The sequence below is a fragment of the Camelina sativa genome, chromosome 3 (assembly GCF_000633955.1).
Source record: "Camelina sativa cultivar DH55 chromosome 3, Cs, whole genome shotgun sequence".
Classification (NCBI taxonomy): Eukaryota; Viridiplantae; Streptophyta; class Magnoliopsida; order Brassicales; family Brassicaceae; genus Camelina; species Camelina sativa.
The window spans coordinates 4,369,313-4,379,730 of NC_025687.1; the positions used below are offsets into that span (position 1 = coordinate 4,369,313).

Genomic DNA, 10,418 nt, shown 5'->3' on the forward strand with positions numbered 1-10,418 from the left:
TGTTTTTCTCAAAATCCCATGACAGTAGAGCTCAGGTTCATAAGAGGAGCTAAGGCAGAAGGAGAGAACTTGCGAGCAAATAGGAAGCATAACGAAGTTGGCTCGTCATTGTAAAGACAATCCGTCTCGTTCTTCCTTATTGACTGTAGAAACTCTTCTGTGATATTAGCTGCAGCATATGTGGCTGGATGCGGACCGCCTATGGACCAATCAACCCATGTCACGCTTCTATTCGCGTTCATTGAACCGTGAAACATGTTCAAGAAAGTTGGGATGTAATGCTCGTCCGGGTAACAAGCTGGTCTGCAGAATTGTTTGAATAATGAGTAGTATTTCGAGTCTGAGATGATGTAGATGGCGATTTTACGGTTTACTTCAAACCACTGAGACCCTTTCCGCCAGTGATGGAGTTTGATATCTGGGAGCATCTTGCGGCTGTAACGACCACGTCCATAACGTGTTGGCTCGTCATAAGAGTCCACAAAACTGTAAGCAGAGTTTATTAGGTAATTGTAGACAGTTGAAAAGTTGTAGACTGGGACACAGCTCTCTGAGAGAAGCACAAAACGCTCATTTGAGAAGTCCAGCAATGCGTTGGCTAGAAGACGCTTCTCTGCGTCTGTCAATAGTGGGGATCCCCATTCAACTTTCTGAAATTTTTTAAAAGTATAGAAAACCATGAGAAACAAAACAGATTCTCATTATTTGTAATCAACTAGATCTAGCAAAGAATGATACAGACTATTCATGATCTATCAAAGTATTGTCAGAGTATTTGAGATGGACCAGGTTGCATAACCAAAGAAAATTACAAAACCGGTTTCAGTGTCATGAAAAAGAAAGCCTTGTGCAGTTACCAGGATCATAGCGACATGTCCAGACAATGAAAGAGAATAAAATTACAACTTATATAATGTTTATATGAACTGGTATGTTTCCACTCTCACTCCTACATTTCAAGCTGTTCCAACTCCTTATCCTAAAACCAGCTATGTTCCACATCATAACATAATAGCAAAATTACCCATGAACTTTAAAGACTGTGTCACCACTTGAAGCTGCATAAGACATAGATGGCCAACTCAAACTAATGCGCAAGAGTAACAAATTTGCATCTATACACAACTTAGAAATAGATGTAACTCGCAATAAAAGAACAACTGAAAAGTTCAAATCCTAAGCACCAACCAGTAATCCTAATGTAAATTCACTGGAAAAAACTATGTATTTGTTTTTGTACTAATCCACAGAGAAACATAAACAAGACACCAACAACATTCACTGTACCGCATCAAAACATACCTGGCTAGGGATCTGCCGGTCATAAAACGGAGAATCGCGAGAGACATTCATGTCATATCCAGGAGGCGTGTGAACGTAAACAGATAAATACTTCTCATTGCCTTTAAAAAACTTCTCCCATAACGGAAGCATAGGCAAAGGCCCTCTGGTCAGAAACAAGAAGGCCACTTTAGGAACCCTTTCGTACGGATACTCCTCCTTCACAGGAACCATCGAAGCTCTCCAGAACAGCTCATCATCAGTCATCCCATGAGTGAGATTCTCAGGCCGAACAAACCCATCAGTGCTCCAACAATCTGGAACCTTTGGTTTCTCCGCCTTGACTCCTCCTCCTCCTCCGTCGTCGTCGTTCTCGTCGTTCCCCGGGCAATCACGGTGTATGACTGTGCAATTGGAGTAATCAGTAGTAGTCGAAAACGGAATCGTTTGGAGATGGGTCGACGACGAGAACATCCTCGGCAAGGAATTGAAGTAGCGATCGATGTGAGAGCTAGCGGCGAGGCCGATGATGATTCCGGCCATGAAAATAAGCAAAAAAGAAAGCGTTTGAGCCAGCTTTAGTAACCCTATGTGCTTTTCTCCTTCCTCTTTCCCTCCTCTCGCCATTGCTGTTTACCAAACAAAAAAAAAAAAAATTCAATCTTTTTTNAAACCTATCCCTCGTACAGAATTAAAATGCCTATTCGCTCGAGTAAAACAATCGCCTGCCAACATATTTAGGAGGATATCTGATGCATGAATGGCTCCATCGACAATAATGTTCTGCTTTTTTATTTTTTTTCAAAAGACTTTTGGTTTTGTGTATGAAACGTACTTCTCGTTATCTTTGTCGTCGTCTTTAAAATCTGTTTCGTGTATTGACCAAATGCTGATTTGTTTATGAAACGTACTTCTCATTAAAAGGCTGACGAAGCAAATATATTTGCTGATTTGTTTGTCTTTATATTGAGCAAGGCTGATTTGTTTGTCTTTAATTCTTTATGTTGAGCAAGGCTGCGTGTTTGATATATAGTAACTTTGGTGTTTCAAGCGGTACTGCTGACCGGGATCCATCATAATATTACAAAGAAAACAAAATCCGAAATCGTCATGAGTATGGATAGATAGATAGCCACACGAAAACAAAATCGATACAAATAACATCTGTTAGAGGCTAATGTTTTATATGACATTCATGTCTTTGCTTCCCACTTCAACTATCATGGGAGAATCACCATCACCTTTCCTCTGCCATTTGCCCCCCTCATCACCTGAGGAATCCGGACCATCACGTATCCTCAGACGTTTCTCAGAATCCTCCTCATCACTTGATGTATCCGGACCAAGATAGTCTAGGATAGGAAAGCGACAATCGAACAGATTTGTCCAACGCCATACTAAGGCTGCAGTGTCAGTACGTGGCACTTGTTCCAGAGGGACGTCATCAGGCACTACCAGGAAAACATTGTAACCTCTGGATGTCAAAGTTTCAAGAAGATTGTGAAAACCCGTGTCTTTCCCTGGGATGTCTTTAGCAACTACGAGGAAGTTAATTTGTCTCGTTATGTTCTAGTTCGTCATGAAAACAACGGAATGCCCAGTAAAGTATGTCCAGTTGCATCCTACTGAGTCTCACATGTTTTTCAGCCGCTGGGAAATGCATATCATATCAATCAACGGAGATGCATGCAAATTACGAGACATGAATATATATATAAAATAGTGTTAATTATATTAAATAGGATCGGAGGACTTGAATTAATTTGTTCACCATTTTGTACAAGCTGCATTTTGGCACAGAGAAAATCCATCCTATCTGCATCTTCACCACCATAAGCCTGGATTTTCAGTTTACCAATATACCCCTCCATCCGAAGCGCTCGTTCGACTTTACTACGAAACGAGTCCAACATGCGATCCTCAGGGAATGGGAAATCAACGACGTCCCAGAACACGCACGTGTCAGCATCTGCCAAAACGGACAACGAAATAATTAGGTAACCATCAGACCTTTTTCTGGTTCTAAGGCTAGTAGTTCTAGGGGTCGACTCACTTCTTTCAAATTGTTATCAACTTGAATTGAATTGGAGCAAGAGAGATCAGATCTTACCGTAGTACGTTGCCATGACTCCGATCGAGAGAGAAATGTTACGAACCTTTCTTTGCTTGAGAATTAAGAAAGATGTATTAACCCTAATTCTTGCTTCCCTTCTCATTAATCAATAGAGACCATTATATAGGCTTTGATACCACTTAATCAAAACCCTAATAATATATAGAAAACACTTTATCAACCTAACCGTAGTCTTGTAAGTTGTATCAAGAAACAAAAATTTTAGGGCTACATCTGTGTGTGGTGGCTGGCCATGAGAGGGTATTAGTTGAGAGAAGGGAAGATTCGGATCTCACGGGGTTTGCTAAATCACGATCCTACCCCTTATTTTAACAATGCAGTACTTACTCACAGCCAAGTAACTGTTGCTACCGTTCTCCTTTGTTTCAGTTGTGTATGGTTCTCTTGAAGTTTTCTAATGGCTTCTAACATTAATCAAAACATTAAAATATATTTTCTTCCAAAAAGTGATGAAAAAGAATACTAGTATATTCGTAATCTATAAAACTAGATTAGCTCTGCAGGTCGGCGGCACAAGTAAAGCTCTTATATACAAAAAAGGCATGACCTTTACGATCATCTCTATAAAACCCCAAAATAAAATGAAGAGATCATAACCAAAGGAAACTAATAATAACCAAAAATAAAGAAAAAAGAGTCCTATGTGTATATATATATATATATATCTCGTAGAAGGACTCATCTCATCCCTATAAAAAGTAGAAAGAAGAAGAGAAATGAAAATTTGTTTTTCTCAAAATCCCATGACAGTAGAGCTCAGGTTCATAAGAGGATCTAAGGCAGAAGGAGAGAACTTGCGAGCAAATAGGAAGCATAACGAAGTTGGCTCGTCATTGTAAAGACAATCCGTCTCGTTCTTCCTTATCGACTGTAGAAACTCTTCTGTGATATTAGCTGCAGCATATGTGGCTGGATGCGGACCGCCTATGGACCAATCAACCCATGTCACGCTTCTATTCGCGTTCATTGAACCGTGAAACATGTTCAAGAAAGTTGGGATGTAATGCTCGTCCGGGTAACAAGCTGGTCTGCAGAATTGTTTGAATAATGAGTAGTATTTCGAGTCTGAGATGATGTAGATGGCGATTTTACGGTTTACTTCAAACCACTGAGACCCTTTCCGCCAGTGATGGAGTTTGATATCTGGGAGCATCTTGCGGCTGTAACGACCACGTCCATAACGTGTTGGCTCGTCATAAGAGTCCACAAAACTGTAAGCAGAGTTTATTAGGTAATTGTAGACAGTTGAAAAGTTGTAGACTGGGACACAGCTCTCTGAGAGAAGCACAAAACGCTCATTTGAGAAGTCCAGCAATGCGTTGGCTAGAAGACGCTTCTCTGCGTCTGTCAATAGTGGGGATCCCCATTCAACTTTCTGAAATTTTTTAAAAGTATAGAAAACCATGAGAAACAAAACAGATTCTCATTATTTGTAATCAACTAGATCTAGCAAAGAATGATACAGACTATTCATGATCTATCAAAGTATTGTCAGAGTATTTGAGATGGACCAGGTTGCATAACCAAAGAAAATTACAAAACCGGTTTCAGTGTCATGAAAAAGAAAGCCTTGTGCAGTTACCAGGATCATAGCGACATGTCCAGACAATGAAAGAGAATAAAATTACAACTTATATAATGTTTATATGAACTGGTATGTTTCCACTCTCACTCCTACATTTCAAGCTGTTCCAACTCCTTATCCTAAAACCAGCTATGTTCCACATCATAACATAATAGCAAAATTACCCATGAACTTTAAAGACTGTGTCACCACTTGAAGCTGCATAAGACATAGATGGCCAACTCAAACTAATGCGCAAGAGTAACAAATTTGCATCTATACACAACTTAGAAATAGATGTAACTCGCAATAAAAGAACAACTGAAAAGTTCAAATCCTAAGCACCAACCAGTAATCCTAATGTAAATTCACTGGAAAAAACTATGTATTTGTTTTTGTACTAATCCACAGAGAAACATAAACAAGACACCAACAACATTCACTGTACCGCATCAAAACATACCTGGCTAGGGATCTGCCGGTCATAAAACGGAGAATCGCGAGAGACATTCATGTCATATCCAGGAGGCGTGTGAACGTAAACAGATAAATACTTCTCATTGCCTTTAAAAAACTTCTCCCATAACGGAAGCATAGGCAAAGGCCCTCTGGTCAGAAACAAGAAGGCCACTTTAGGAACCCTTTCGTACGGATACTCCTCCTTCACAGGAACCATCGAAGCTCTCCAGAACAGCTCATCATCAGTCATCCCATGAGTGAGATTCTCAGGCCGAACAAACCCATCAGTGCTCCAACAATCTGGAACCTTTGGTTTCTCCGCCTTGACTCCTCCTCCTCCTCCGTCGTCGTCGTTCTCGTCGTTCCCCGGGCAATCACGGTGTATGACTGTGCAATTGGAGTAATCAGTAGTAGTCGAAAACGGAATCGTTTGGAGATGGGTCGACGACGAGAACATCCTCGGCAAGGAATTGAAGTAGCGATCGATGTGAGAGCTAGCGGCGAGGCCGATGATGATTCCGGCCATGAAAATAAGCAAAAAAGAAAGCGTTTGAGCCAGCTTTAGTAACCCTATGTGCTTTTCTCCTTCCTCTTTCCCTCCTCTCGCCATTGCTGTTTACCAAACAAAAAAAAAAAAAATTCAATCTTTTTTTTTCTCCACACAGTGCGAATTCGAACTGTTCCCCAAAAAAAAAAAAAGTTTTAGGGAAACATTCATATGAATGATTTAAAGAGAATCTGTTTGTTTCAAGCACAAATCCATATTCATTCAGAGAGTTTCCTAATTTTGAAACAAAGGATCAAATCAAGTTTTGGAAAAAAGGAAAAAAAGGGAATTAAGATCTCTGGAAATATATATATTCGTAGAGAGTGGAGAAACGATGACTGAAACAGATCAAAGAATTGAATTTCGAAACAGAGGATGGAGGAAGAAGAAACATAAACAAATCTGGTCTTTTGTTCCTTCTAGTTAGAAATAATAAATCTATGTCTATGTCTGTGTCTGTGTGGTTGATTTTGATCTTATATATACATATAAATTATAAAAGAACAAAAATTACTTGAGATTATTTAATTAGATTAATTAAGTTTAAAAAAACTCCACGTCGAAAACATTAACGAGTTCAAAAAACTCCGAAGATCTTGCCAGGTGGGAAGAACCTATAGGTTCTTTTCAGTTATTGGGCCGGTGGGCCCACGTTTTGCCTGTGACGTGGGTTTAGTGCTCGTCAACTCTTCGGTCCGACATTTCCATTTTTAAAAGATAATTAGATTTCCATTAGTCAAACTTATAGATTATCTAATACTCCTAATAGATTTTTATTTTATTTTTAACACTGCAATTACATTTCTACAAAAAAAATTTTGGAGTTCAATGTTATTAATTTACTCAGCCAATCATGGATGTGGTCTCTTCATTTTTATGAAATACAGTAGTTTAATAATTATTCTTTGGTAAGAAATTTTGTTTATGTAAAGCATAGTGGAAGAACTAAAACCCATCATCCCTACTATAATAATGATATTTCAGAATTTGTATCGATAAGACGTGTGCCTAGAAATTTCATATATAGCTAGCTTGGAAATATTGTTTGAATATTATTATGTTCAATGTTTTTTTTTTTTTGTTTAATAATACATCACAAAGAATTGTCAACATGTTTGATGTCACATGTCAACATTGCCAAACTAGTCCTAAGATGTTGGAAGGTATGATAGATGACACTTCTAACAGAGGGAATATGAGATTTAGCACACACAAAAAATCACAAATTTAGTTAAGAAAACCATGCACAAGGAGATGCTGATGATAACAACAGAAGTTTTTTTGGTTTTGCCTAATGAGATGTTTGTACCGTTCTTCTTCTGATGAAGTTTTTTTGTTGTTGTTTGCAAAAACAAATATATATTGGGCCTTTTATTTCTTTGCACATAAATATTGGTCAATACTCAAATATCAACGAAATTGGTAATACTGAAGTATCAAAAATTAAGGGATTTGTATCCACGTCACATTTGTTGGAATTTTTTTTTAAAAGTAAGAAAAAAGATGAAGCACTTGAGTTCGATAAATGTTTTTTTTTTTTTTTTTGGTATAGAAAAGATATGATTTTTGTAACACTTTTTGAAATTTGAATCTTTGTGTCTCAGTTTCTCTGTGATTCCTTAATATGTCCTCTTTATGACCTCGTCTTCTTTCATTTCTGCTTTCCCTTACGAAATCCCCAACGAAAAATCTTAGCTCGCGGACCGGATTCCTTATTCCGGCTCTCTTCTCGCCGGGGAAATACACCGCCAGTTTCGGTTCTGGTCAGATCCAATCGAGTGGCTTCCTTCTTCCTTCCAGATCTCTTACTTTGAATCGGTTACTCGATCTCGATTCGCTGAGGGCTTTTGCTAGTCGCGATGGAGGCGATCGATGAGTTATCTCAGCTCTCAGATTCGATGAAACAGGCGGCGTCTCTGCTCGCCGATGAAGATCCCGACGAGACCTCTTCTTCCAGGCGTCCTGCCACTTTCCTCAACGTCGTAGCGCTTGGGAATGTGGTTAGTTCATCGCTCTCACTCCCTGCTCCTCGATTTGACTGGTTTTATGCTGTCTCCGAGTGTTGATGTTCGATGCTATATCGTGGATCTTTCGGATCTAGATTAGGTTTTATTTTATTTTATCGATTTGTCCTGGAACCTAAAGGTTTGCTAGGAACAACAAACCAAGGAGCTTGTTTCTTTATTTAGTGGATAATATAATGGTTACATGAGATCAAAATCCGGTGAGGAACTGGTGACTGCAGGTGAAACTAGCCGGAGAAGGTATATGGTTACATATATATATATATGGTAACTTATCTCTTTTGTTTTGCATATTGAACCAGGGAGCTGGAAAGTCAGCAGTGTTAAACAGTTTAATTGGGCATCCAGTCCTGGTAAGTTGCCCATCGAATATATGGGATTTTCTTATGGTTATTATTGGCTCATACCTTAAGATGATACTGACCTCTGTTGTTCCTACTACACTTGTTATAAACAGCCGACGGGTGAGAATGGTGCTACTCGGGCTCCTATAATAATTGAATTGAGCAGGGAGAGTTCTTTAAGCAGCAAGGCTATTATCTTGCAAATCGACAGTAAATCTCAACAAGTTTCTGCAAGTAAGTCTCCCTCTATGAACATATGCAATTTACCAATGGTATGTAAGGCTCCTTTCTGCATGTACGATATAAAGGATTCGACCTATGTTCTCATAATATCAACATTGTGTTCTACATGGGTGTATTGCAGGTGCTCTAAGACATTCTCTACAAGATAGACTTAGCAAAGGAGCCTCGGGGAAGAACCGTGATGAAATAAATTTAAAACTTCGTACCAGCACAGGTAAATTTCGTTTTACTTTCACAAGCATAAGTGGCAAGCCAATCTACTCTTCAAGTACCACATCCGTAGCTAACCTAACTTGGGCAGATGAATGTGTGTTTGATATCAGTGAACTGGTCAGCTGTAATAACTTGCCACACCTATATTCAATCTAGTATACTGGTTTAGAGCTTGTAGATTTAAGTTTGTGGGTATCAGATTATATATCTTACGGAGCTTTAAAATAAATAGTACTCTTTTGAACATGAATGATGACATGACCTGGATTTTAGTTTGAAATTTTCTTTGATCATCATAACATAGTGCATTTACCCTTTACATTTCAGCTCCACCATTGAAATTAGTTGATCTGCCTGGACTGGACCAGAGAATTGTAGACGAGTCAATGGTGAGCCTTGGAACTACTTAATGCCTTTGTCATACCTTAATTTACCTGACAAGAAAACATAAGATTTCTACTATTTTTATCAGATTTCCTACTGAAGTGCTAACAAAGATTCATTATCATGTTTGTCCTTCTGAAATTGTCGTTTGTTTCTTCGATCTCCTTGCAAGATTGCCGAGTACGTGCAACACAATGACGCCATACTGCTGGTTATAGTGCCTGCTAGCCAGGCATCTGAAATTTCATCATCCAAAGCCCTGAAGATTGCAAAAGAGTATGATCCAGAGAGTGAGTACATCAGTATTTCCGATCTGTCTTATCTTATTTTGCTTACTATTTTAATACCTAATATTCACTGTTGATTTTACCAGCCTATTATCACTTCACTTTGCTTAAAATATTCATTAGCTCTCTTCACTCCTCCCTACATATAGGTACTAGGACGATAGGCATTATCGGAAAAATTGACCAGGCAGCAGAGAACTCGAAAGCCCTTGCAGCTGTTCAGGCTCTTCTTTCAAATCAAGGACCTCCAAAAACAACTGACATTCCTTGGGTAGCTATCATTGGCCAATCCGTTTCAATTGCGTCAGCACAGTCTGGAAGTGGGGAGAACTCCTTAGAAACTGCTTGGCGCGCTGAGAGTGAAAGTCTTAAGTCCATTTTGACTGGGGCTCCACAAAGTAAGCTTGGCAGAATTGCCTTGGTGGACACCCTTGCAAGCCAGATTCGTAGCAGAATGAAGCTCAGGCTTCCCAGTATCTTGTCTGGGTATTGCTTCTCGCAACATATTTATTTTCTTCATTATTTTTATAATGACATAGGTTACTTGAATCTATATGAATTTCAAATTCTTTATACAGGCTCCAGGGTAAGTCTCAAATAGTGCAGGATGAGCTAGCGAGGCTTGGTGAACAACTAGTTAACAGTGCTGAAGGCACAAGGGCTATAGCTTTGGAGCTTTGCCGTGAGTTTGAAGACAAATTTCTTCTCCACTTGGCTGGTGGTGAAGTAAGTACTTTCTTACATAAGTGAACTAGATTTAGTCGAAAATTCAAGAATATTGTGAGGGTGACCTATATTAGTAATCAGCCATTTCAGATTTTGTGCTAGTGTAGTGGAAAGTCTCTTGCTAACCTACGTGTGGTAAGATAACATTATATTGTTAGGATTCTCGTGAATCTGATAGTGGAGGTTTATGGTATGTGTATAAAGCCCACATA

General features: G+C 39.0%; 3 protein-coding genes across 4 annotated transcripts in view; 1 reads left to right on the forward strand and 2 right to left on the reverse strand.

Annotated features, from left to right (window-relative positions):
- Positions 1-1,944, reverse strand: part of LOC104768553 — a 6,528-nt gene extending 4,584 nt beyond the window's left edge. Inside the window, exons 1-2 of one of the 2 annotated variants that reach the window (XM_010492568.2) lie at positions 1,303-1,944; positions 181-650 (exon numbers count right to left, since the gene is read on the reverse strand). In XM_010492568.2, the coding sequence (XP_010490870.1) occupies positions 181-650; positions 1,303-1,908 (1,076 nt within the window). In that variant the 5' untranslated portion in view covers positions 1,909-1,944. Of the gene's footprint in view, positions 1-7; positions 651-1,302 lie in introns of those variants that run through there. The other variant, XM_010492561.1, reaches the window with a different exon arrangement.
- LOC104768578 lies at positions 3,920-6,446 on the reverse strand. The gene is made up of 2 exons (XM_010492583.1): positions 5,443-6,446; positions 3,920-4,790 (listed from the first exon to the last, which is right to left on the reverse strand). Exons 1-2 carry the CDS (start codon positions 6,046-6,048, stop codon positions 4,149-4,151), a joined length of 1,248 nt encoding a protein of 415 aa, XP_010490885.1. The 5' UTR covers positions 6,049-6,446; the 3' UTR covers positions 3,920-4,148.
- Positions 7,529-10,418, forward strand: part of LOC104755238 (dynamin-2A) — an 8,945-nt gene continuing 6,055 nt past the window's right edge. Inside the window, exons 1-8 of the mRNA XM_010492595.2 lie at positions 7,529-7,985; positions 8,312-8,362; positions 8,467-8,587; positions 8,718-8,810; positions 9,137-9,198; positions 9,366-9,483; positions 9,630-9,966; positions 10,059-10,206. Of these exons, the coding sequence (XP_010490897.1) occupies positions 7,845-7,985; positions 8,312-8,362; positions 8,467-8,587; positions 8,718-8,810; positions 9,137-9,198; positions 9,366-9,483; positions 9,630-9,966; positions 10,059-10,206 (1,071 nt within the window). The 5' untranslated portion in view covers positions 7,529-7,844. The remainder of the gene's footprint in view (positions 7,986-8,311; positions 8,363-8,466; positions 8,588-8,717; positions 8,811-9,136; positions 9,199-9,365; positions 9,484-9,629; positions 9,967-10,058; positions 10,207-10,418) is intronic.

Bases quoted from the DNA above. Each gene is read 5' to 3' on its own strand.
- LOC104768578 (XM_010492583.1), bottom strand. From the start codon at position 6,048: ATGGCGAGAGGAGGGAAAGAGGAAGGAGAAAAGCACATAGGGTTACTA. The intron at 4,791-5,442 runs GTATGTTTTGAT...AAAAAATTTCAG, and splicing joins ACCGGCAGATCCCTAGCCAG to AAAGTTGAATGGGGATCCCC.